Raw genomic sequence first — 21914 nt, forward strand, 5'->3', positions numbered from 1 at the left:
GCGCCACCAGGGAAGCCCTCTTTTAAATTTTGTTTGCTGAAAATTTTTCAAAATAAAATGTTGGGAAAAATTAATACTCTAAACTTTCTAAAAGCCCTGTCTCTCAACAAAGTAGCAAAACTAAACAAACTGAAGAAACTTAAGAACTCAGCCACTCTGTGGAGAGACTTCCAGTCTCTCTCCTACTGTGAAGTACCTTCTTTCCATTGTATGTTAATATTTATTTATCCTCTAAAGAAGAGGGTGAAGGTGAAAGCAACGATTTTCATTTGATTGTTTGGTTCTGTAAACTCAGACAGGGAGAGACTAAGGAAGTGATACCTCTTAGGGTCTGGTGGACTATGAAATTCTCAGTAATTACCTGTGTTCGGTAAGTAATATTTTGTCCCTAAAGTTCAATAATTTCAGATACTTAATACAGGATAGTGAATTAATTAGATGGTGAATTAATTTACCTATTTTTTGTGAATGGATCAAAGAAGCACTGACTGTTAATGAAACACCAGTACAGAATGAAATGTAACAATGTCCAGGACTTCAAAAGTGACCAGACAATAAGAGGCACACAGAGGCGATGGGAACAAGTCCCTCAGGCTTCCCTGATGCCACAGAACTAGGATTCCAAAGAAAATAAGTACAGGCTCTGATGGCAAAAATAAACAACAATAAATGTTATCCCAGGGAGCTTCCAATGGCCTGACAGCTCCATTTTAAGAGAAAGTCAGAAGTTAATAATAAACAGGAAAAATAAGCCAGGCTTTAGCTGACTGGAGAACAGCTCAGTAGAAAATTATTTTATAAAGATTCTATTCAATTAGCTAAGGCATGATTCAACTTCAGTGATGAAAAGAGCAGTCATACGGCTACCAGATGGGATGACGCACAGCAAGTTTGCTTTCACTGCCCAAATAGGCAGTCACTAAAATAATTTCTAACTTCTTACAGGGTATATAAATTTGGGCCAGTATAATCCTCTATAAAATGCACTCAAATATAAAATAATGGAGGTATGAGGCCGCTCAGAGGATGGGGATGCTATGGTGGTCCACAGCATCCTCTCCTACTTGGGGCTTTGCCCCTAGAGGAACAGAAGGTGCGGCTGTAACGCCCTTTTGTTCATAACGTAGGTGCCACTACAGATCTATTGTGAGAAGCCCTGTTCTTTGAGATTCTGCTTCTGTGCAGAGGGAAGGCTTGGTGTGAGGCACCCACACAAGGAATGAATGAGCTAAAGGACACATCGTGAAGAAGCTGACTCCTCAGAGTAGGCAAAGGACTTTGAAGTCCTAGAATCACAGGATGCCTCTGGTTGGCTAGTCAAGTCCTCTGCACAATCTGGGGCAAATGGGCAGATCCCCTCACAATCTAGAATTCCTAACAGGGAGTGCCGGGGTAAGCTGGCGTAACCCGTCCGTCTGAGAAGGGGCGGACTCCTCCCAAAGCATCACAGGACTGACCTGCAGGAGTGCAACATCAGCCCTTCCCCACTCCTCCTGAAATCGTCAGCTTTAACTCCACAGAAGAGGTGCCCTCAATGGCTCACAGCAGATGGAAGCCTTCTGAGAAACAGACGGAAACTGTTTCCAAGGCAAAATGAAATGTGCTTTAAAAATAAATAAAGTAATAAATAAATCTAATTATTCCTCAGAATCCTAAGGCAGTAACAGGCTTGACACAAGGGATAAGAAAGAAGGAGGTACGGATAATCGCAGTGGTCCCTTCTCTGCCCCCTCCTCTGCTGGGGGCCTGGACACCCTACTGCTCTGGTGACACTGGCTGCAGCACCCTGGGCCTCAGGGCTCACAGGGTGGAAAATGTGGTCACCAGGGACTAAAGAACAAATACACCAGCAGCAACAGTGAAGTTTCATTATCACCTTTCCTGAGAGACTCTGAACACCAAAAGCTTTGAGCCCTCAATGCAAGAAACCTAAATCCAGAAACTCTGGAAATCTGACTGGTGCCAAAGCAAAATTTCTAAATAACACTCCTAAAGACCAAAAAAAAAAAAAAAAAAAATCGTGGGGAATCTGGAGTGTTGTTTTGTTTTTTTAACCTCCTCTCTCAGATTGTACCCCTCCTTCTTTGATTATACAAAAAATAATAATTTAGTAATACTTGACTTTCAAAAATGTGGGTTCTGACATCAATCCAGTACCTAATTTCCACCCTTTCCGCTTCGACCACCAGTGCCTCTTGAAATAGGGAGTGATGGAGGCAGTTTTTCTTCCCAGAAGATCATAGACTACAGTGATCATTTTGGATTGCATGGAAGTTCTTGCTGTAATGGCAAAGACGCAGACTTAGAAAAGGGAAAAGAGGAGAGAAGGAGGCGGAGTCAAACCATCAGGACTAGTAGCACCCCTCCAAAGGCAGCGAGGGCCCCCAGCCCGTGCTAGAGACCACAGAGAAACCGCAGGTGGGAACATGGCAGTGGTGAGAGGCTGGACAGAGCTCTCTCCATCCAGGAAACTGGGCTCCTTCATGGACAAAGCGCTTTGCCCTCTTCCAGCCCTTTCAAAAAGTGAAGAGAGTGGGTGCCACTAAACACATCTGCAATAAAGGCTCTGGAAGAGAAGAGAACAGCAACTGAAATAATACACCTTGTACCAAAACAAACCTATTTTTAAAAGGCAACACCCAACTTCCTTTCAGGCTTTTGCCTGATGGTTTTCTCCACAGAGAGATTTTGCTGGAGTCTAAAGCCAGAAGAGCGTGAGTCAGGGACCGCGGAACAGGGGCACTATACCACCATCTGCAGAAGCCTGGGAGGGGGAAAAGCTACATGGGGTCAACAGTCAGGCACGCCAGCCAGGGCGTGAGGGTCGGGAGCCCCACGCTCAACTTTTAGCTCTTGCCTATCCAAAACAAGAGGCCCCAGCTGGCAGCCTGCTCCAGCCAGTGAATGCCGCCTACCCACCGTCCCAGCGGGCCTTCAACTGGTGTAGTAGATGTGGAAGTAGAGAGTCTTGTTGCGCAGCAGGGAGTAGGAGTTGTCGAACTTGAGCAGGTAGATGCCCTCGCCAGGGTAGTCGTGGCTGCCGGCCTGCACGTCTCGGTGGCTGTCCCGCCGGTACACGGGCATGACCTCCCCATAGCGGCCCCGCAGGGAGCTCCTGGAGCCTCGCTCCACGTCTCCAGCTGGGACAGGGTCTGCATGAGCAAAAGGCAGAGTGTCTGGATATGAGCTCAGAGACCAAATACACCTACCTGAGGGTGAAAAGATGGACCAGGTAACCCAGTGGCTTTCACCCAGGGGAGATACTATTGCCCTCCTACGGGCATTTGGAAATGTCTGGTGGCCTTCGGGCCATCAGAGTGACCAGTGATACGGGTCACAGTGATATGGGTCACAGTGATACGGGTCACAGCATTTGGGTGATAGGGGCATTTAGTGCTCAAGGGTCCAGGAGTGCTAAATATCAGGATAGTACCTTCTCAACAAAGCAGTGTCTCACCCCAAATGCCAACAGTATCTGCACTGAGAAACAATGATTTAGCCTTATAGAGCCTTCCTAGCTCCAGGAGTATTTGGAAATTTCCAAGGGGGAGAAAAAGATATTTAGAAGGGAAAATTCTGACATCCTTTCATCCAACAGGTAAAAGAACTAGGTAAAGGAGGTAGGAAATGCAGGTGAAAGTGCTATATGGAGTGACCCTGAACTCCTACTGGTCCCCCTGAAGGACAGCAAATAAGATCTGAGGTTCTCCTCCTTCCTGAATACATGCTGATTTCCCTGCAGACCTGCTTTTCCATGAAGAAGCAAGTTAAGGGAATGACTTAATGACTTAATCTTTCCCGTAAGATTATACAGGAAAATAAAGGAATAAGGCTAATGCTTAGAACCTACTCTTAATCTACAAAACAAACAAACAAACAAAAGCAGCTTCAGGGCCATGTGAGTAGGCGCTGCAAGTAACAGCTGGAACAGAGCACACAGACTATTTTTAAAACTGCTCTTGTCAACCAGCTGTGACAGTTTGGAGGGAGGAGAGAATGGGTACATTTAGCAAACTGTAATCACTCAGTTTGGTTCCAGACCAAGAATAAATGTAAATATCCCACAAGTAAGAGAGAAACATAAAATAATCTCAGATTTATACATGTGATCTGAAAAACACTGCCCATACATACACCAGCACGGACCCACCCCTTTCCCTGCCCCCGATCCATCCCTGGCCCCAAGGAGATCTTGGGGGACATGGCTAGGTACTGATTAAAAAGAAAAGAAGCTTCCCACTAAGGCATCAAAGCCACCCCACCAGAATGTTCTTTGAGGGTCTGACTTTGACCTGCATCACTCAACTTAGCTTGTCATGCTGAAAGGGATTCTTCACCTGCATTCTCAGGAAGAGGATGACTGGTACAACACAGGAAGTGATCGCTGCAAATTAGGTTGAGACAGAAAAGGAAACTGCAAATTATGTTAAAATTAAATTTACCTTCAATCTCCTCCTCTTCCTCCTCATCTTCATCCTCATCCTCACTGGAATCACTGACCTGCACCGTTATGTCAGTGCTGGTTACAGGGGTCCAGTCAAAGTAAACTCCAAAGCCAATGTCATAGTCATCGGTCGCAAACTCCCAGCAGACACGCTTCCCCTCTGGGTGGGTAGGTACCCGGATGGTCACCACCTCACCCCGCTTCACCACCAGACGGCTGTTCTTCTCTTTGCCCACCTTGCTTTTGAATTCCTTCATCTTGGCAAAGGTCCAGATGCACGGAGGAGCCATCAGAGGTGGGGAGACTGAAAGGACAGGCAGCTTACTACTGAGAAAGAAACCCAGAGGAAATGCTGCCACACCCGGCATTTTGCTCAGAGAGGTTGTCATAGTCGAAGACATTCTTCCTACTGGCTTCCCTGACTTCTTTTCACAAGGAAGGAGAGAGCACTGCCCTGAGGTGGGTCAGCTACTCAGCTTAAGAAATAGGTCTCTTTAAGTACCATATATATACCTGGTACTCTATCCAGAATGTAATATTCAGACACTAGTTGTTTTTCCTCCTTTTGTAATATAATCACCTATGTAATCTTATGCTTTCTCCTTCCTTTCTTTCTTTCCTTCCATCTGTCTGCCTGCCTTTCTTTAAGTACCCACTGGGAACCAAAAAAAAAAAAAACACCTTCCACACCCCCAAAGTTCTCACCTCTCCTGTGGTCCCCCAGAAGGTCTGCAGATTCCAAATCAGCTGAAAGAATATCTACAGCTCCTGTGTGCTCAGACTGGATCATAACGATGTCCCCAGACCTTGGCAGACCATGGTACTTGGCCATCTGCACAAGAGAACTCTGGTTACGGGACATATATAAAGGCGGATTCCAATTAGCCTCTTTCCACCTGAAGGCTGCCTCCCCTGCCCTATTACCTCCACTCTCCCAACTCACAGTCTGAGTGCTAGTCAACATTCCTGCTCTCTCCTCCAGCTACAGGTTGCTAATAAATTCTACCAACTTTTTTTTTTAATGCCATCAACATGTTCCCTAGTTTAAAGCTTCTTTCTTGTTCTCTCCTGCTTTTTGCAACTTTCCCACTTCAGACTCTTCATAAAATCCTTGCCCACGAACATCCTCAAAATTTGCTACTGACTTTTCCATCGACAGCGTTTCTGGGCCCAGCGTTTCTGGGCCATGCCTGCAGTCCCTCCCTTCGGCTCCTCTCAGGACAGCTCTTGCATCTGGGCTTTAGCTCAACCTTCACTCGGCCACACATCCTCCTGCTACAATTTCCATCCAAAGGTTACTTCCAGGTCACTGTCAATCAGTTCACCAAAGTACTGCAGAGAGAGAATCTGGCTCCTACTCTCTGGCTGTCTCTGTCTCTCTCTCTCACCCATGGCACACCTTGGATGTCTTACCCTATAGGTTGTTTCATTCACTAACAATGTTGTATAAATAATCACAATCTCACCTTAGACCAGCCCCAGGATTTGCATTTAAACAGTATATTGGGAGGGTGGGAGGGAGGGAGATGCAAGAGGGAAGAGAAATGGGAACATATTGTATATGTATAACTGATTCACTTTGTTATAAAGCAGAAGCTAACACTATTGTAAGGCAATTATACTTCAATAAAGATGTTTAAAAAAAAAAAAAAATGAAAAGGTAAGGAAAGGGGAGTGGTACTGACTGCTTGATGGGTATGGGTTTTCTTCTGGGGTACTGAAGATGTTTTGGAATTAGATAAAGATGGTGGTTGTACAATATTGTGAATGTATTAAATGCCATTAAATACTATACTTTAAAAGGTTTAAAAAAAAAAATAAACAGTATATTTGCTGCCAGACATCTAACTTGCACATAAGTGCAAATATCACTCAATACTCAAAGCCCTCACTGACCCATGGCAGGAGCCTGCAGTCTCTCCCTAGTGGGTTTCACTTCAAACCACTCAGATTACCATTCCCCTATTTCATGCTATTATGCCTTAATTTCCTGCTCCTTCTCCAAGCAGTCGACAAGCAACTCAAGAAGAAATGTACGCCTACTGCCAACACGGAAGAGCACATCAGTGAGACAGCAGTCCAGTTAAGGAATCAGAATTATATTTGCAATAAATGAATGAATGAATAAATGAATGCTGTAATCCTCCCAGACTATTTTCTCATAATATCTGTTTCTGAAGAGTAAGTCCTTCAGCTCTTACTTCCAATGTTAAATGAGGTAAATCAGACTTTGACTAACTTGCTTGAATGAGTCCTTCCTCTTACAGAAGGTTAAACAAAAGATTTAGTTTGCAACTTATTAGCTGCATAGAGTTAGTAAAGTCACTAACAGCTCTTAGCCTCAGTTTCCTCATCTCTAAAATGGGGACATAATGGTACCTATCTCACAAGGTTGTTCTCAGGAGTAAATGAAGTATTGTATTATGGATAAAAATGCTTTGTAAACTCTAAAGCATCATACAAATGTAACTATAACGTTCAGCATTGTCTTTACTGACACCATTTGTTATTCTAATATATATGTTAATAATGATACAAACAACCCATCCTTCCATGGCAGGGAGACCACTACTACTGGTACCATTTCTATGGAATCTTTACCATAAATACCAAGTAGATCTACCACAAGAAAACTGAGACTAACACATAATCCAATGGTTAAAGTTTCCTCACATCGAGTGGATTTTAGACAACATGGGAACATTCATTATAACACTTTATTTTTTGAAAAGATGCTTACTGGGTACTAGTACAGTGATGGGCCCTGGGGAGGATACACATGATCATTCCCCAAATAATTAAACCTGAGATGACAGTGCTTTCTAATTCCAACCCATCCAAATGCATCTAAATTCTGTTGCCACAAACTAGTGCTTTTCAGAGAGAGAGTAAGAATGTGCGCCCTACCTTGCTGAGGACCTGGGCCTGGTCTGCAGACAGCAATTCCTGTTCCACCGAGCCCTGTGCCTCCATGGCACCGGCTGCCTTCTGCTGATCTTCTGTGGCATCCTCCCTCACCGGAGATACCATCTGTGGCCTCCCAGAGAAAGAGAGCATGTCAGTTCAAGAACTCTTTTTTTTTTCTTTCCAGCCGCACCGTGCGGCTTGTGAGATCTTAGTTCCCTTGTGGGATCTTAGTTCCCCAACCAGGGACTGAACCCGGGCCCTTGGCAGTGAGAGCGTGGAGTCCTAACCACTGGACCGCCAGGGAATTCCCCTCAAGGACTCTTTCCAAAGGCACAATGGTCCTGGAGAAACTCAGAAAGAAAAAAAAACTTTCAAAGGGTAGCCCCAAGCCCTGCTTTCCTCTGGCATTTGGGCCCACCGTCATTTCAGCTGACCACTGCCCAGGGCTGAAATGGCCTACAATGAAGCAGTGACAGCATGTGAGGGCTCAGGACTGACAACACCGCATCCCAGGCTCCAAGAACCATGGTAAACACACAGCTCAGTCATCTGAGATAGACCGCAGGTCTGGTTTTTATTCCTCACTCTGGGGCCCAAGCCATTTGCTCCGCACAGAATTTCAACAAAAGAAGTGTTAGAATCCCAGTTCTGTTCCACACGTAAAGCTGCTGTTAGAAGCAAAGGGAGGAGGCCTCGCCTAAGCCAGAAACTGATCACAAAACAAAGGAAGTACAGACTGATTAGCAAGGCAACCCTCTCCGCCAGGAGCAGTTCAGCGTTTCCATTCACACCCTATCGCTGATATCCATAGCACACCCAGTTCACTTTTTTAAGCACGTTAATCTACTATCCCAATAACTTAAAACACAACTATTGGGACTTCCCTGGTGGCGCAGTGGTTAAGAATCTGCCTGCCAATGCAGGGGACACGGGTTCGAGCCCTGGTCTGGGAAGATCCCACATGCCATGGAGCAACTAAGCTCATGCGCCACAACTATTGATCCCACATGCCACAACTACTGAAGCTCGTGCACTCTAGGGCCTGCGTGCCGCAACTACTGAGCCCACGTTCTGCAACTACTGAAGCCCGCGCACCTAGAGCCCGTGCTCCGCAACAGAGAAGCCACTGCAATGAGAAGCCCGTGCACCACAACGAAGAGTAGCCCCCGTTCACCGCAGCTAGAGAAAGCCCGCAGGCAGCAACGAAGACCCAACGCAGCCAAAAATAAAATTAAAAAAAAGAAAACCACTATTCTAATAGTTGATTTTAAAGAAGCAAGGGAATAATTTATGCTCTCTTCCATTTCTTTTGGCTTTGGAGAGACTAGAAAATGAGTTAAGAGCTGGGGCTGTAGCACAATATCCCAGGCCTCTTGGAAATCTGTTGCCAACAAAAGGTGGCGTGGAGTCTTTAGACAAGCAGTTATCAAAGTATGGTCCAGGGACCCCTGGCATCCTTAAGACTCTTTCAGGGGAGTCTGTGAAGTCAAAACCTTTTCATAATAATTCTAAAATATTATTTGCCTTTTTTCATTTTCATCTTCTCAAGAGTTTACAGTGGAGTTTTCCAGAGACTACATGACATATGATATCACAACAGAATAAATGCAGAAGCAGATCTGAGAATCCAACTGTCTTTTGTTAAGACACACATTAAAGAGATTTACAACATCCCTCTTCTCACTAAATTATTTTTTCTTTGGAAAACAATTGTTTTTCATTAAAGACGTTATTTATATTAACATGTAATGAGTTCCTTATTATTTTAAATGAATGAATAACTATTTGTTAATTTTCTAGTTTTAATTACTAGTATAGTAAACATTGTAAGATATAATTCACATAAACAAAAATTCTTTGAGGTCCTCAATAACTTTAAGAGTGTAAAGTTTTGAGAACTGCTGCTTTAGGGTATCGTCCATTTCCTCAGACAGGCTGAGCAAACAACTGGGAAACAGCACTACAAACTGCATGGGGAAACAGAGGGCTTATTTTGGAGTTCATTAGTTTCTTCTTTCTTTCTTTCTTTTTTAACATAAACAAGAAAGATCACTCCTAGTTTATAAATTACCTCTTCTTCAGATAAAACAGAGCCATCTTTTGGAATATCTAAGTCACTCCAATTTACTTCAGAACAAACAAGAGGTAGTTACTATGAAAATCAGAGCTGTGGTTGATTATTCTGTGCAAACTGTAAATTGGTCTAGGCTGTGAGCCTATTTTATTCCCTTAAACCCAGAAATTAGAGTCCATTTTGGTTCCTTGGCACTACTTATTATGTCTCTTCCTCTATTAGGAGGTGAGCTTGATGGCAGGGACTGGGTCTTACTCCCTCTATACTAACAGCCTCCATAGCCAAGCTTGTCGCATGGAACCCTAAGGCCCTTTGCACTCTGACCTCATCTCCTAGAATGACCTCCTCTTGCCTTGCCCAGTCCACGCCAGTCACAATGGCCCGTTGAATCTCTGAGAGTCCTCAAGCACCTCAAGCACTCCCCCACTGAGGGTCTGGGGGCCTGCTATGGCCTCAGCCTAGAATACTCTTCCCCCAGTTACTCAGGGCTTCCTTCCGTCCTTCAGGTTTCTGCTCAGACATCACTTTCAGAGAGGCTTCCCCTCCCTGGCTCATCACTCTTTACACCCTTACCCTGCTTCATTTTTCTTCACTGCACTGATGACTGCCTGACATATTATATAACATATTTTGTTGACTGCGAGATGCATATTTGTTTTCAGATTTTAATACAACTGAAATACAGGATGTCCTAAAAACTGGTGGTATCTTAAAACTGCCGTGGGCCTGGAGTGACACGGAATCCCTCCTCAGGGGATTTGCATTTGCTTCTGCCAGGGCTTGGGAATGCTACCAACTGAGGTGACTTGAATTATGTTCTGTTTAAGAGTTTTGTTTGGACCACACTGGCAGAGTGAATTTACACAACAGACTTGTGGCTCATATTCTCAGGGGAGGTATTTTTCCCGCCTTAGACAGCGCCAAGGTTGAGACATTCAAGTTGCCCTGCGCTCCTTTTCTGTGTGGAGCAATCTCTTTCCTCGCTTCTCTTTTCACTGAAGGTGCAGGCTTTTGCGGGAGGTCTCTTATTAGCCTATCTTGGGCATTCTTTCCTTTCTTGGTGGTATATAAAATAACAGTACATCTTATAGTTGATGACAACTTAGATTCTATGAAATACGATGTATACTTTTTTTCCATCTACCTCCCCCACTAGAATATAAGCTACATGAGACCCGGGATGTGGATTGTCTGTTCATTTGTGGTATCTTCAGTGCCTAGAACACTGCCAGGTAATAGCAGGCTCTGAATAAATATCTGTTGAATGAATAAATGAATAAGTTAACTTCTGTTGGGGAACAAAAGAGAACTATTCGGAATGTGAGAACACAATAGTTAATCTGACCATCAGCCTGACCTTACTGTATGTGGCATCTGAAATGTAGCCTCTTCTTTGCCTTTGTGCATGCTACTTGGCACAAATATGGTTCTGCTTATTTAAAAAATATTTTAAACAGGACATGCACAGCTACATAAATTCAATATTCACATTAGCATTTTATGCTCTGAAGAATTAGTGAAAGGTACTTTGGGAAAGATAAATTGCAAATCACTTGATGCAGATGATAAACCATGTAAAGGAAAAACTCTCACTGTAAGCCTTCTGGTTTATGCTAACCCAGAGCAGGGAGGCCATCCCAAAGGGAGGGAGAGATTGGCCAGCCAGCCTCACTAGAAAAGATCGAGAGTCATGCCGTTTCCATTTCTAAAATATACAAAACACAAACACCAGACTTCAGGCGTCATGCATGCTGGATTTTTTTTCTTCACACATTAGATTTTAGAAACAAAACCTGTAATTTGTATCTCCTTTTTTCTAAGAATAGTCTATATTCTTCACTCAAAAAATTTATTTACTCTTAGGATGAAAAAATCAGCTCTGTACCAAAAGCCATCCCCCAAGGATACTTCAAATCAACATGTGCAGGGACTTCCCCGGTGGTCAAGTGGTTAAGACTCTGCGCTTCCACTGCAGGGGGCAGGGGTTCGATCCCTGGTCAGGGAACTAAGATCCCGCATGCCATGGGCCGTGGCCACAAAACAAACAAACAAAAATCAACATGTGCAGAAAAAGGGTGGTGGCAGGAAAACAGAAGGACAGAAGGACACTCTTCTCACAGGATTTGATGAGAACATGAATTATCTCAAATAATCAATGCCTGGAGGAGGCTATATCTTCTAAAAGTATCCTTATATGTAATAACCTAGTAGCTCTAAGCATAGAACTCAAAACCCTTCTGTTGCTACTTATGAGAAATAAGCTTTAGAGTAAACAAAACTAAAGCTGTGTGAACTTGGGAAAATTATTAAATTCACTGTTTCATTTTCCTCATCTTAAAAAAAATACTTTATTCGGTTTGTTATGAGGATTAACTGAGATAATACATTTTAACACCTAGTACAGTATTGAGCAAACAGAAATATTTGATAAAAAGTAACTAGTTTATTATCATTATTACAGAGAGGCATTCAATAAAGGGTGGCTATTATATTATTATCACCAACTGTATTAAAATTATATTAATTATTATTATTTTCCATCGTCTGAATTCTGTGGGAAAAAGTTTTATATCATATACAAAGGTAAGAGGAGAGAATTTCTACTTAAGAAATAACATTTTAAAAATATCATGGGACTTCCCTGGTGGTCCACTGGTTAAGACTCCACGCTTCCACAGCAGAGGGCACAGGTTCGATCCCTAGTCAGGGAACTAAGACCCTGCATGCCATGTGGCGTAGCCAAAAGAAAAAGAAGCCTTGACATACCCCCACCCCCAGCAATCAACTTTGGGTGGGGCATGGAGACCACAGGTTCTACTGGACAATACTGCACCATGAGCTGATCAGTTGGACTATAATATTCACTAGCTCAGCATTCTCCAAAATAAGTTTTTCATTAATTATTCCATTAATGTTTCGTGGCTTCCACTTATTCTAGGGCTCAGTGCTACTATTCCCTTTCTGCTATATACTCTGATATCAGTGATGGCAGGAGGATGATATGGGTGGAGAGGGAAATTAAGACTGACAACCTGAAGATCATCATCGTGGTTTAATCTGAAAATTACATAATAAAAAACTGCCTCCAACACTGTGTTTGTGTGTGTGTGTGTGTGTGTGTGTGTGTGCATTTTTATGGGTAAAAACCAAACACATGTTCTCTTGAAAGTCCACCTGTGGACACTCTTTTTCTTTCTTTTTTTTTGGGGGGGGTGCTGCGTTGGGTCTTCATTGCTGTGCGCGGGCGGGCTTTCTAGTTGCGGCGAGCGGGGGCTACTCTTCGTTGCGGTGCACAGGTTTCTCATTGCGGTGGCTTCTCTTGTTGCAGAGCACGGGCTCTAGGCGCGCGGGCTTCAGTAGTTACAGAATGCGGGCTCAGTAGGTGTGGCACATGGGCCCTAGAGTGTACGGCCTTCAGTTGTGGTGTGTGGGTGGGCTCAGCAGTTGTGGTGCACGGGCTTAGTTGCTCCACGGCATGTGCGATCTTCCCGGACCAGGGATCGAACCCATGTCCCCTGCATTGGCAGGTGGATTCTTAACCACTGTGCCACCAGGGAAGTCCCTGGGATCCATTTCTAATGTTTTAACATTTGAACCTGGTCTTCAAGAGGAGATAAATAAAGACACTACACTATTTGTTACAGTTCTATTCTCTGAGAGTTAAAGAAAATTTTATAACCTGAAATAGACCTGCATTCCCCCTAAACACACTTAAGGATTGATTAATTAATGACAAAACACTCCATACTCTTCACTTCATCTGGTCTTCCCCCTTAAAGTCACTGTTTACTTCTTTCATCAATTACCGTCTCAGAAGATAAAACCCCGAGAAGCATTATATCCAAAGTAGTTGCGGTCCCTACCTGTAGGGTGAGGAATGGGGTTCTGGATCAGAGGCAGAAGCTGCTAGAGAGGTGACCTTGGTGACTTCTAGATCTTCATTGTCTAGAAAATCACGGGAAGAAAACTTCAGTACTGGAGAAGGAACACAATAATAATTATCTTGTATCTTTTTAAAAAATCTGGCAGTTTCAACCAACTTTCTCTTTCTAAAAATAATCTAGGCACAAACTTTATACTCTGGGAGGCCCAGTACATAAATTATTCAAGTCATCACATCCAAGTATTCTCAGACCATTATAACCCACTCGTAAAAAAAAATGTCATTTTCCAAAACAAGTCCCCACGGAATTCATCCTAATTCAACGATCACATTTCACAGAAAGCAAATGGTTAAACTAGGCAGAACGTAGAGGACAGAATGGAATGTAGAATGAAATGAACTGGAATTCAGTGCCAAAGTAGAGAGTGCCACCTCTACATTCGATCAGCTCACATCACTGTATCCAGGGTCAGGTAAAGGATTTTTGTAATTTCATTCATTTACTCATTCACTCATTCACCAATGACTTACTGAATAACTGCTGGGCATCATCAAGGAATATGCAGGTGAAATGTACAACGAAGACCAGTTTCCCAGGCTCACAACAAGCCTGTGACTGGTATTATCATTGCCATTTTGCAGGTAAGGAAACTAAGGCATAGAGATAGGATGCAAACCCAGGCAATTATGCTCTTAACCATTAGGTGTTACTAAGTTTCATGGTGTATTCATTTAGCCTTTCCGTGAGCACTCAGAAAAGCATATGGTTTAGTGTGTTTACATAACGCCTGGTGAACCTCCTCTAGTTAAGACAGCAAAAAAACTGAAGCCCAAAGTTCACTTCTCAATATAAAATATAACTTATTGATGTAAACCTCAAACACTGAAAATTTCAGAGTTTGGTAGCAACATAAAAGTATAAATGACAGGTAAATATTTGTGTTCAACTTTAGTCTCATTTTTTTTTTGTATGTGAATAGGATCTATTTTCTTTTTGTCAACTCACATTCTCATAGGTAGAAAGACCTTAGAGCTTATGCCACCTGATTTTCCTCTTGTGAGATAATAGAAAATACATATATTAGTTTCTGCCCCCAGTTCCTGGCACAGAACTAAAACCTTTATAATTCCCTAAGCGATTAGAGCACTATGAGTACCTTTTGTTCTAATATTTGGTCTTTGACTTTGGTTCCTGCCACAGAGTCCCTTAATCCCATGGAATTTCCTGGGTGATAACAATGTCTCTTGTTCTAAAGAGGTGCCTCTTGGGCCCCTAGATGGGGGCTGGTAACGAGAAAGACCAAGCCATGATTAGAAGCTTGGGATTTTCAACCCCACCACCCATTCTCCAGAGAGGGGAGAGGGGCTGGAAATGGAGTTAATGATTGATCACACCTACATGCTGAAGCCTTCATAAAAATCCCAAAAGTACTGGGTTTGGAGAGCGGCCAGCTCAGTGAACACACCTCTATAGCAGGAGGGTGACCCACCCCAACTCTGTGGGGACAGAAGCTCCTTCACTTGGGACCCTCCCAGACCTCGCCCTCTGTATCTGACTGTTCATCTGTAACCTTTACCATATCTTTTAATAAACTGGTAAACGTAAGTGTTTCCTTGAGTCCTCTGAGCTCTTCTGGCATTTAATCAAACCCAAGGGGGAGGAAGTCATGGGAACTACCAATTTGTAGTCAAGTCTGACAGAAGTTGTGGGTAACCTGGGGAACTACTACTGGCGATTGGCATCTGAAGTGGGATGGGAGCAATCTTGTAGGACTGAGCCCTTAACCAGTGGGATTTGACACTATCTCCAGGTAGATGGTGTTTAGAATTGAGTTAAATTGTAGGACACCCAGCTGGTGTTGCAGAATTGCTTGGTATGGGGAAAAAACTCCACACATCTGGTGTCAGAAGTGTTGAGAGTGTGGCTGTGTGAGAGAGTAAAGGAGAAACACAGGAGGACTGAGGTTTTCTTTACACCTCTCAACAAAGGAACTAAGACAAAAGTCAGACGTTCCCCAGGGTCCCCTAGTCTTCGAAGAGGCCCTTTTCACCAAGAGATAATGAGAATAGAAAGTTCTTCCCTATGTTGACCTAAGTAAAATTTGCTTCCTAATAAATTCTGCTCTTCGATCACTACTCCCCACAATATCCTTTCAAATATTTACAGCCTGCTATCACATTTCCTGCAAGTTCCTTCCCAGGCCTACCATCTCCAGCTCTCTCCATCATCTCTTTGTTCCATTTCAAGAAAAGAGCTAAAATGGACAACTTTTTCAGATGAGTTCTAAACCATGCAGAGTACATGGAGACAATCATCTCTTAATAAGGACACAGTATTTCTTGACGTAAGACATTAACTGGGCACTAGATTTTTTTTAACTGCAAACTTACCCCGTTGGCCTAAATAAGTCAATCAAGATCTCCAAGGGCTTATAAAAATAAACTTATTCCAAGCTAAGTCTCTCCTATGCTCTATTTTTGAAACAGATTTTTGGAAAATAACTGACTTCTTAACTTAAATGCAGGACTTTATGTATCCATATTATTGATTTTAAATTAGGTTTTTGAAATGACACAAGTACGTGCTTTGCGCATTGTAGAACAAATTAAATACAGATAAGAAAACATTCTGCATTTACCCTTCCAGACTTTAATATACAAATAATCCATTATTCAGTGTAGAAAAATCAGGAAATACAGACAAGAAATAAACAAAACAACCAAACACAATCCCACTAGCCAAAAATAACCATTGTTAACATTTTGGTGCATATCCTTTCAGAAATATATTTATACATATACATACACATATATGTGCATATTTATATGTATTACATATATAGATAAATGTATACATATATACATCTGTATATTTATATATTTCCCCCCCTATCCCCAGCAACCAACTTTCGGTGGGGCATGGAGACCACAGGTTCTACTGGACAATACTGTACCATGAGTTGATCAGTTGGACTATAATACCTACTAGCTCAGGTATGAATACAGCTTTTCATTAATTATTCCATTAATGTTTCATAGTTTCTACTCATTCTAGGGCTCAGTACAAATATAAATGTATATATAATATTTATATATGTACATATTATATAAATATTTATATAAAAATTCTATTTATATACTTATATTTCTGAAAGGACATGTACCTAATGTTATTGAACATTATTCATGAAAATTTTTCAGGGCAATAAAAATGGGACTAAAAAAATAATTTTAAATGGCTGCATATTATCCCATAGGCTGTACCATAATTTCTTTAACCAATCCCCAAGCCCCTGTTGTTAGAGCTAGACTCTGTTTCAAATCTTTCCCTGTTATAGAGAATGATGTTATATTAGAGATGTCTACAACCCTCTCTTAAGAACTTTGCCTGTCCACAGCCTTGAAGGGGCAGTCCTGTGACCAGGGAACACTATGTTGCTATTGGTTTTGGGTGAACATCTGCCCCACAGTTTGCAATTCTCTTCCCCCAAGTCTGGGGTTGGTACCAGAGACCAAAACAAACTGTGAAGAGACTCAGTCGGGTCAGGGACTGAGGCTACCTTTTGGAAGAAGCCTTTGCATGCCATGCAAAAGCAGATGACTAAGCAGAGGAGACAACTGTCAGAGACAGAAAATAATGCATTCAAGCAAAAAGAAACAAGGCGTGGTGGGGTCCAGGCAGCTGGTGTCAGGTGAGCCCGGATTAGGGACAACCAAAGAAAGCTGCACCTTGGCCTCCTCTGAGCCAAAAGCTGAGCGCTGGATTGTCATTTTATTATTTATAGGAGTTCTGGATACAAATTTTTGTCAGTTGTATGTTATAAATACCTGCTTCCACTCTGCGAGTTACCTTTTCACTCTTCTAATGGTGTCTGTCCTTTGATGAACCAAAGTTCTTAATTTTAATGTAGTCAAAATTTATCAATCTTTTCCTTTATTAGTCTTTGTGTGTCCTGTTTAAGATGTCTTTCCCTACATTGAGATCAAGAAAATATTCTCCCTTATTATCGTCTAGGAGCTTATTGTAGTTCTTTTCACATTTTGATCTACAATCCAACTAGAGTTGATTTTTTGTTTATAGTGTGTGAGATAAGGATCAAGGTTTTTTTTCTTTTCCTTCTTTCTCTTAGGATATTCAATTTTACCAGCAATATTTACCATTCTTGCCCCACTACTCTACAGTACAATCTTTGTTGCAAATGAAAGATTTTGTTTCTAGGCTTTTATTCTATTCCTAGGGCTTAACTGGGCTATTCTGTAAAAGCCTTAAAATAAGTCTTGATTGTAAATCAACTATATTTCAATAAAACTTTTTAAAAAAAGTCTTGATACCTGATAGACCAAATCTTCCCATCTTGTTGTTCTTACTTGAGTGTCTTTGGTATTTATGGCCTTTCATTTCTATATATATTTTAGAACCACCTTGTCAAACTCCACCCAAAAGGCCCACCAAAACCCTCTAGGATTTTTACTGGGATTGTATTTTATCTATAAATCAAGTTGGGGAGAATTGACATCTTTACAATACTGAGTCTTCCAAACTAAGAATATGGTAGATCCTTCCATTTACTTATTCTTTAATTTCTCTCAATAATAATGTATTATAATCTTCTGCATAAAGTTTTTGCATATATTTTGTGAGATTTATTCCTAGGTATTTGAAGTTTCTTTACTCTATAGTAAATTACATATATATATTTAACTTCTTTGCTAGTATACATGAATGCAATGGAATTTTGCATATTGACCTATATCCGACAATCTGGACAAATTTATTAATTTCAATAAATTATCTATAGATTCTTTTGGATTTCCATGTACACAATCATCATCTGCAAACAACAGACTGAATAGGATTCCTTTATAATCCTCATATATTTTATTTTTCTTGCCTAACTGTTCTAGCTAGAATATCCAGTAAAATGATGAAAAGCAAGTGGTGAGAGTGGACAACCTTGTCCTATTCCTAATCTCAAAAGGAAAACTTTCAAATTTCCCCATTAAGTTTGATGCTGCTTGTAGGGATTTTGTAGATATGCTTTATCCAATTAAGAAAGTTTCCTTTATTCCTCGTTTGCTAAGAGTTTTGAATCATAAGTAGAGGCTGAATTTTACCACTTTTTTCTCCTTCTGCTAAACTGATCATTTTTATCCTCTACTGTATTAAAATGGTGATTATACAGCTGACTTTCTAAAAAAAAATGTTAAAGCAACTTTGCATTCCTGGAAAAACCCAACTTGGTCATATATATTGCTGGATTCAGTCTGCTAATCTTTTGCTAATGACTTTTTGCATCTATGTTAATGAGGGAGATTAAACTGCAATTTTCTTTTCATCTGGGATCATTTTGATTCTGCCTAAAGAATTTAGTTACCTGTAGGTGATAAATCCTGTTTTTGATTGCCTGAAAATATCTTTATTTCACCTTCATTCTTGAAGACTATTTTCACTGAAAAAAATTCTATATTGGTAGTTATTTTCTTTCAGTATTCTAAAGATAATCTAGCTTTCACTGCTCTGTGCATAAGTCAGCTTTCAGTCTAATTACTATTCCTTTGGCTACTTTTAATATTTTGTCTTTGCTTTGGTTTTATAGCAGTTTTAATTTAATGTGTACCTACTGTGGATTATATATCCCTACCTGGGGTGTACAGGGCTTTGTGAATCTGTAGATTCCATTAGTTTTGGAAAATTCATAGCTATTATCTCATCAAACATTGCTTCTGTCCATTCTTGCTCTCCTTACCTTCTAGGACTCCAATTATACAAATGTTAGACCTTTTTACCATATCCGCTATGTCTCATCTCTTTCCTGAATTTTCCATTGTTGTATTTTTACATATTTTCTTCTGACCTTTCTTCCAGTCCACTGTTCTCTCTTCAGGTCTAATAACTTGTTGTTAAACCTATCAACAGAATTCTTCATTTTCATCTGTATTTTTCAGTTACAGAATTGCTATTTGGTTCTATTTTTATAAATTTCAATTCTCTGCCAAATTTCTCAACTTTCTCTTTTACCTCCTTGAACATAATAAATATAATTTTTAATTGAAGTATAGTTGACTTACAATATAATTATTATTTTTTTAAAAAATTTTATTTATTATTTATGGTTGTGTTGGGTCTTCGTTTATGTGCGAGGGCTTTCTCTAGTTGCAGCAAGTGGGGGCCACTCTTCATCGCGGTGCGCAGGCCTCTCACTATCGCGGCCTCTCTTGTTGCGGAGCACAGGCTCCAGACGCGCAGGCTCAGTAATTGTGGCTCACGGGCCTAGTCGCTCCGCGGCATGTGGGATCTTCCCAGACCAGGGCTCGAACTCGTGTCCCCTGCATTGGCAGGCAGATTCTCAACCACTGCGCCACCAGGGAAGGCCCACAATATAATTATTTTTAAGTCTGTATCTGGTAACTCAAAAATCTGATGCTCCTATGGATCCATTTTTACTGTCGTTTCTTTTGATTTTTGTTCATATTGTGCCTTTTCATGCATTTGGTCATTTTTGATACATGCCAGAAATTGTTCTTGTAAAACTGTTTGTCAAAATAATTTGAAGACTACAGTGACCCTTCAGAAAAGATTTGCCTTTGCTTCTTCCACATACCTGGGGGCACTAGCACCCTGGGGTTAACTTAATCCAATTTCATGAACTCAGATGTTTCTGAAGCTGAGCTGTAGTCTTTGCAATGGCCTGCTTCTAACTTACCCTTACTTCTAGAACATGGCCTTTCATGGTCCTAACCCAGAGAAAAGGGGGTTAACCAGGGTTCCCCCTATTTGATTAACCCCTGTTGCTTTAGTTCAGAGACGCACTTCCACAGTCTTGCCATTCAGCCTCCCCACTTAGGAGTCCAGCATATCCTCTCAGAGGAGAAAGGAACCCCAAATTGGACTCTCATCCTTGGACCTCTATCTTTATAATTCTGCCCTCACATGGATCATAGCCTAATAATTATTCATTATCTGACTAGCTGACTAGCTTTCCAGGATCTTCAAGCAGATGTTTATATTTTGACAATTATTTCCTAATTGTCCCCAGTGGGAGAAATAATCCCAATTACCTAGTCTACCGTTACTCAAAACAGAAACCTGCATTGCCTCTACCCTTTTCAGTTTTAAGATACCTTCGTGAATAAAATGGAAACAAAATAGAATTTTTACAAGTCTGCCTTCTTTCTGTCACTGGCTAACAGTATCAGCCTCTGTAAGTAGTGGATCACAATGAAGACTTCGATAAGGTTGAATTTTTAGACAGAAATGAAAATTAGCACAAGAATAAAGGAAGTCAGTAGTGGATTTAAAGAGTAACATAATAAAATAAGCTGTAAGGATATACTGTACAACACGGGGAACATAGCAAATATTTTATAATAACTATAAATGGAGTATAACATTTTAAAATTGTGAATCACTATATGGTACACCTGTAATTTATATATTATACTTCAATTTAAAAAAGAATTGTATGAAAATAATCCCTAAGGAGATTTACAAACTGTATTTCACAGAAACTTCATCTGAGATAAAAAAACCCAGAAGAGGTCAGTTCCTGATGAGCAGAAAGGCAAAAAGAGATACATAGAATGGCTCCAACTTACAATATAAACACAGTGAAGAATCTCATGACATGCTTGTGTGTATTTTTTCTGAATAGGTAATATATGCACATTATTCAAAATTCAAAAAGCATAAAAGTATACAGTGAAAACTTCCTCCCATCTCAGTCCCTACCTCCAATGTTACTAGGTTTTGTATAGTCTTCCAGAGATATTTTGCATCAAAAAACTGTGTATGTGTGTATAAAAAGAATATATATATATATACTTTTTCACACAAATAATGGACATACTAGACATGCTAGCATACACGTTTTTTCTACTTAACATCTCAGAGACCTTTCCATAACTATATATAAAAAACTTCCTCATTCTTTTCCACAGCTGATTAATATTTCAATGGCTGGATATTCCATAATTTATTTAACCACTTCCCTATTGACATTTATGTCCTTTCTAATCTTTTACCATTACAAGCAATGCTATAATAACCTTGTGTCTGTGTCGTTAAATAGGTGTGTGATCTATAGGATAAACTCCTGGAAAAAAATGGATCAATGAGGACATATATTGTAATTTTGAAAGATTTGACAAATTGCCCTCCATAGCATTTGTATCAATTTCCACACCCATCAGCAATACATGAAAGTTTTTGTTTCTGCACACCCTTACCAACATAGTGAGATATTGAACTACCCAGCATAGTTACGATTTTCACTTCCCTTATTGTGAGTTAGGTTGAGCATCTTTCATGTGTGAAGAGCCACTTCTCATAGCATCTTAACAACTTAATGTATGCAGGGAAAAAAAGTGAAAAGAGATATTGCTTTTGATTTTTAAGTTTAAAGATATTCGCTAAACTATGTAAGAACTACTGGTAAAACAACTTGTAATTGGATTCAGAGAGGCAAGAAGTAAGAAAAGGAGAAAGAAATATATGTTTATTTCTAGAAGTTTAAAGTGTGGAAGATGCAGTCCTGTTTTAAAGAGAGAGAAAACAGGGCTTCCCTGGTGGCGCAGTGGTTGAGAGTCCTCCTGCCAATGCAGGGGAT

The 21914-nt window shown here is 40.9% G+C and overlaps 1 protein-coding gene across 6 annotated transcripts in view; it reads right to left on the reverse strand.

The window, feature by feature from the left end:
* Positions 1–21914, reverse strand: part of TMED8 (transmembrane p24 trafficking protein family member 8) — a 27284-nt gene continuing 5370 nt past the window's right edge. The window contains exons 2-7 of one of the 6 annotated variants that reach the window (XR_005018800.1): positions 13289–13370; positions 7352–7481; positions 5150–5276; positions 4443–4748; positions 2158–3152; positions 1–1559 (exon numbers count right to left, since the gene is read on the reverse strand). Coding sequence is in view for 3 of the 6 variants with exons in the window: in XM_036843849.1 (XP_036699744.1) it covers positions 2935–3152; positions 4443–4748; positions 5150–5276; positions 7352–7481; positions 13289–13370 (863 nt within the window). In the remaining 3 variants the exon portion in view is untranslated. Of the gene's footprint in view, positions 3153–4442; positions 4749–5149; positions 5277–7351; positions 7482–13288; positions 13371–21914 lie in introns of all 6 variants that reach the window. The other 5 variants (XR_005018798.1, XM_036843849.1, XR_005018797.1 and 2 more) reach the window with 5 other exon arrangements.

Source organism: Balaenoptera musculus, chromosome 2 (assembly GCF_009873245.2).
Source record: "Balaenoptera musculus isolate JJ_BM4_2016_0621 chromosome 2, mBalMus1.pri.v3, whole genome shotgun sequence".
NCBI lineage: Eukaryota > Metazoa > Chordata > Mammalia > Artiodactyla > Balaenopteridae > Balaenoptera > Balaenoptera musculus.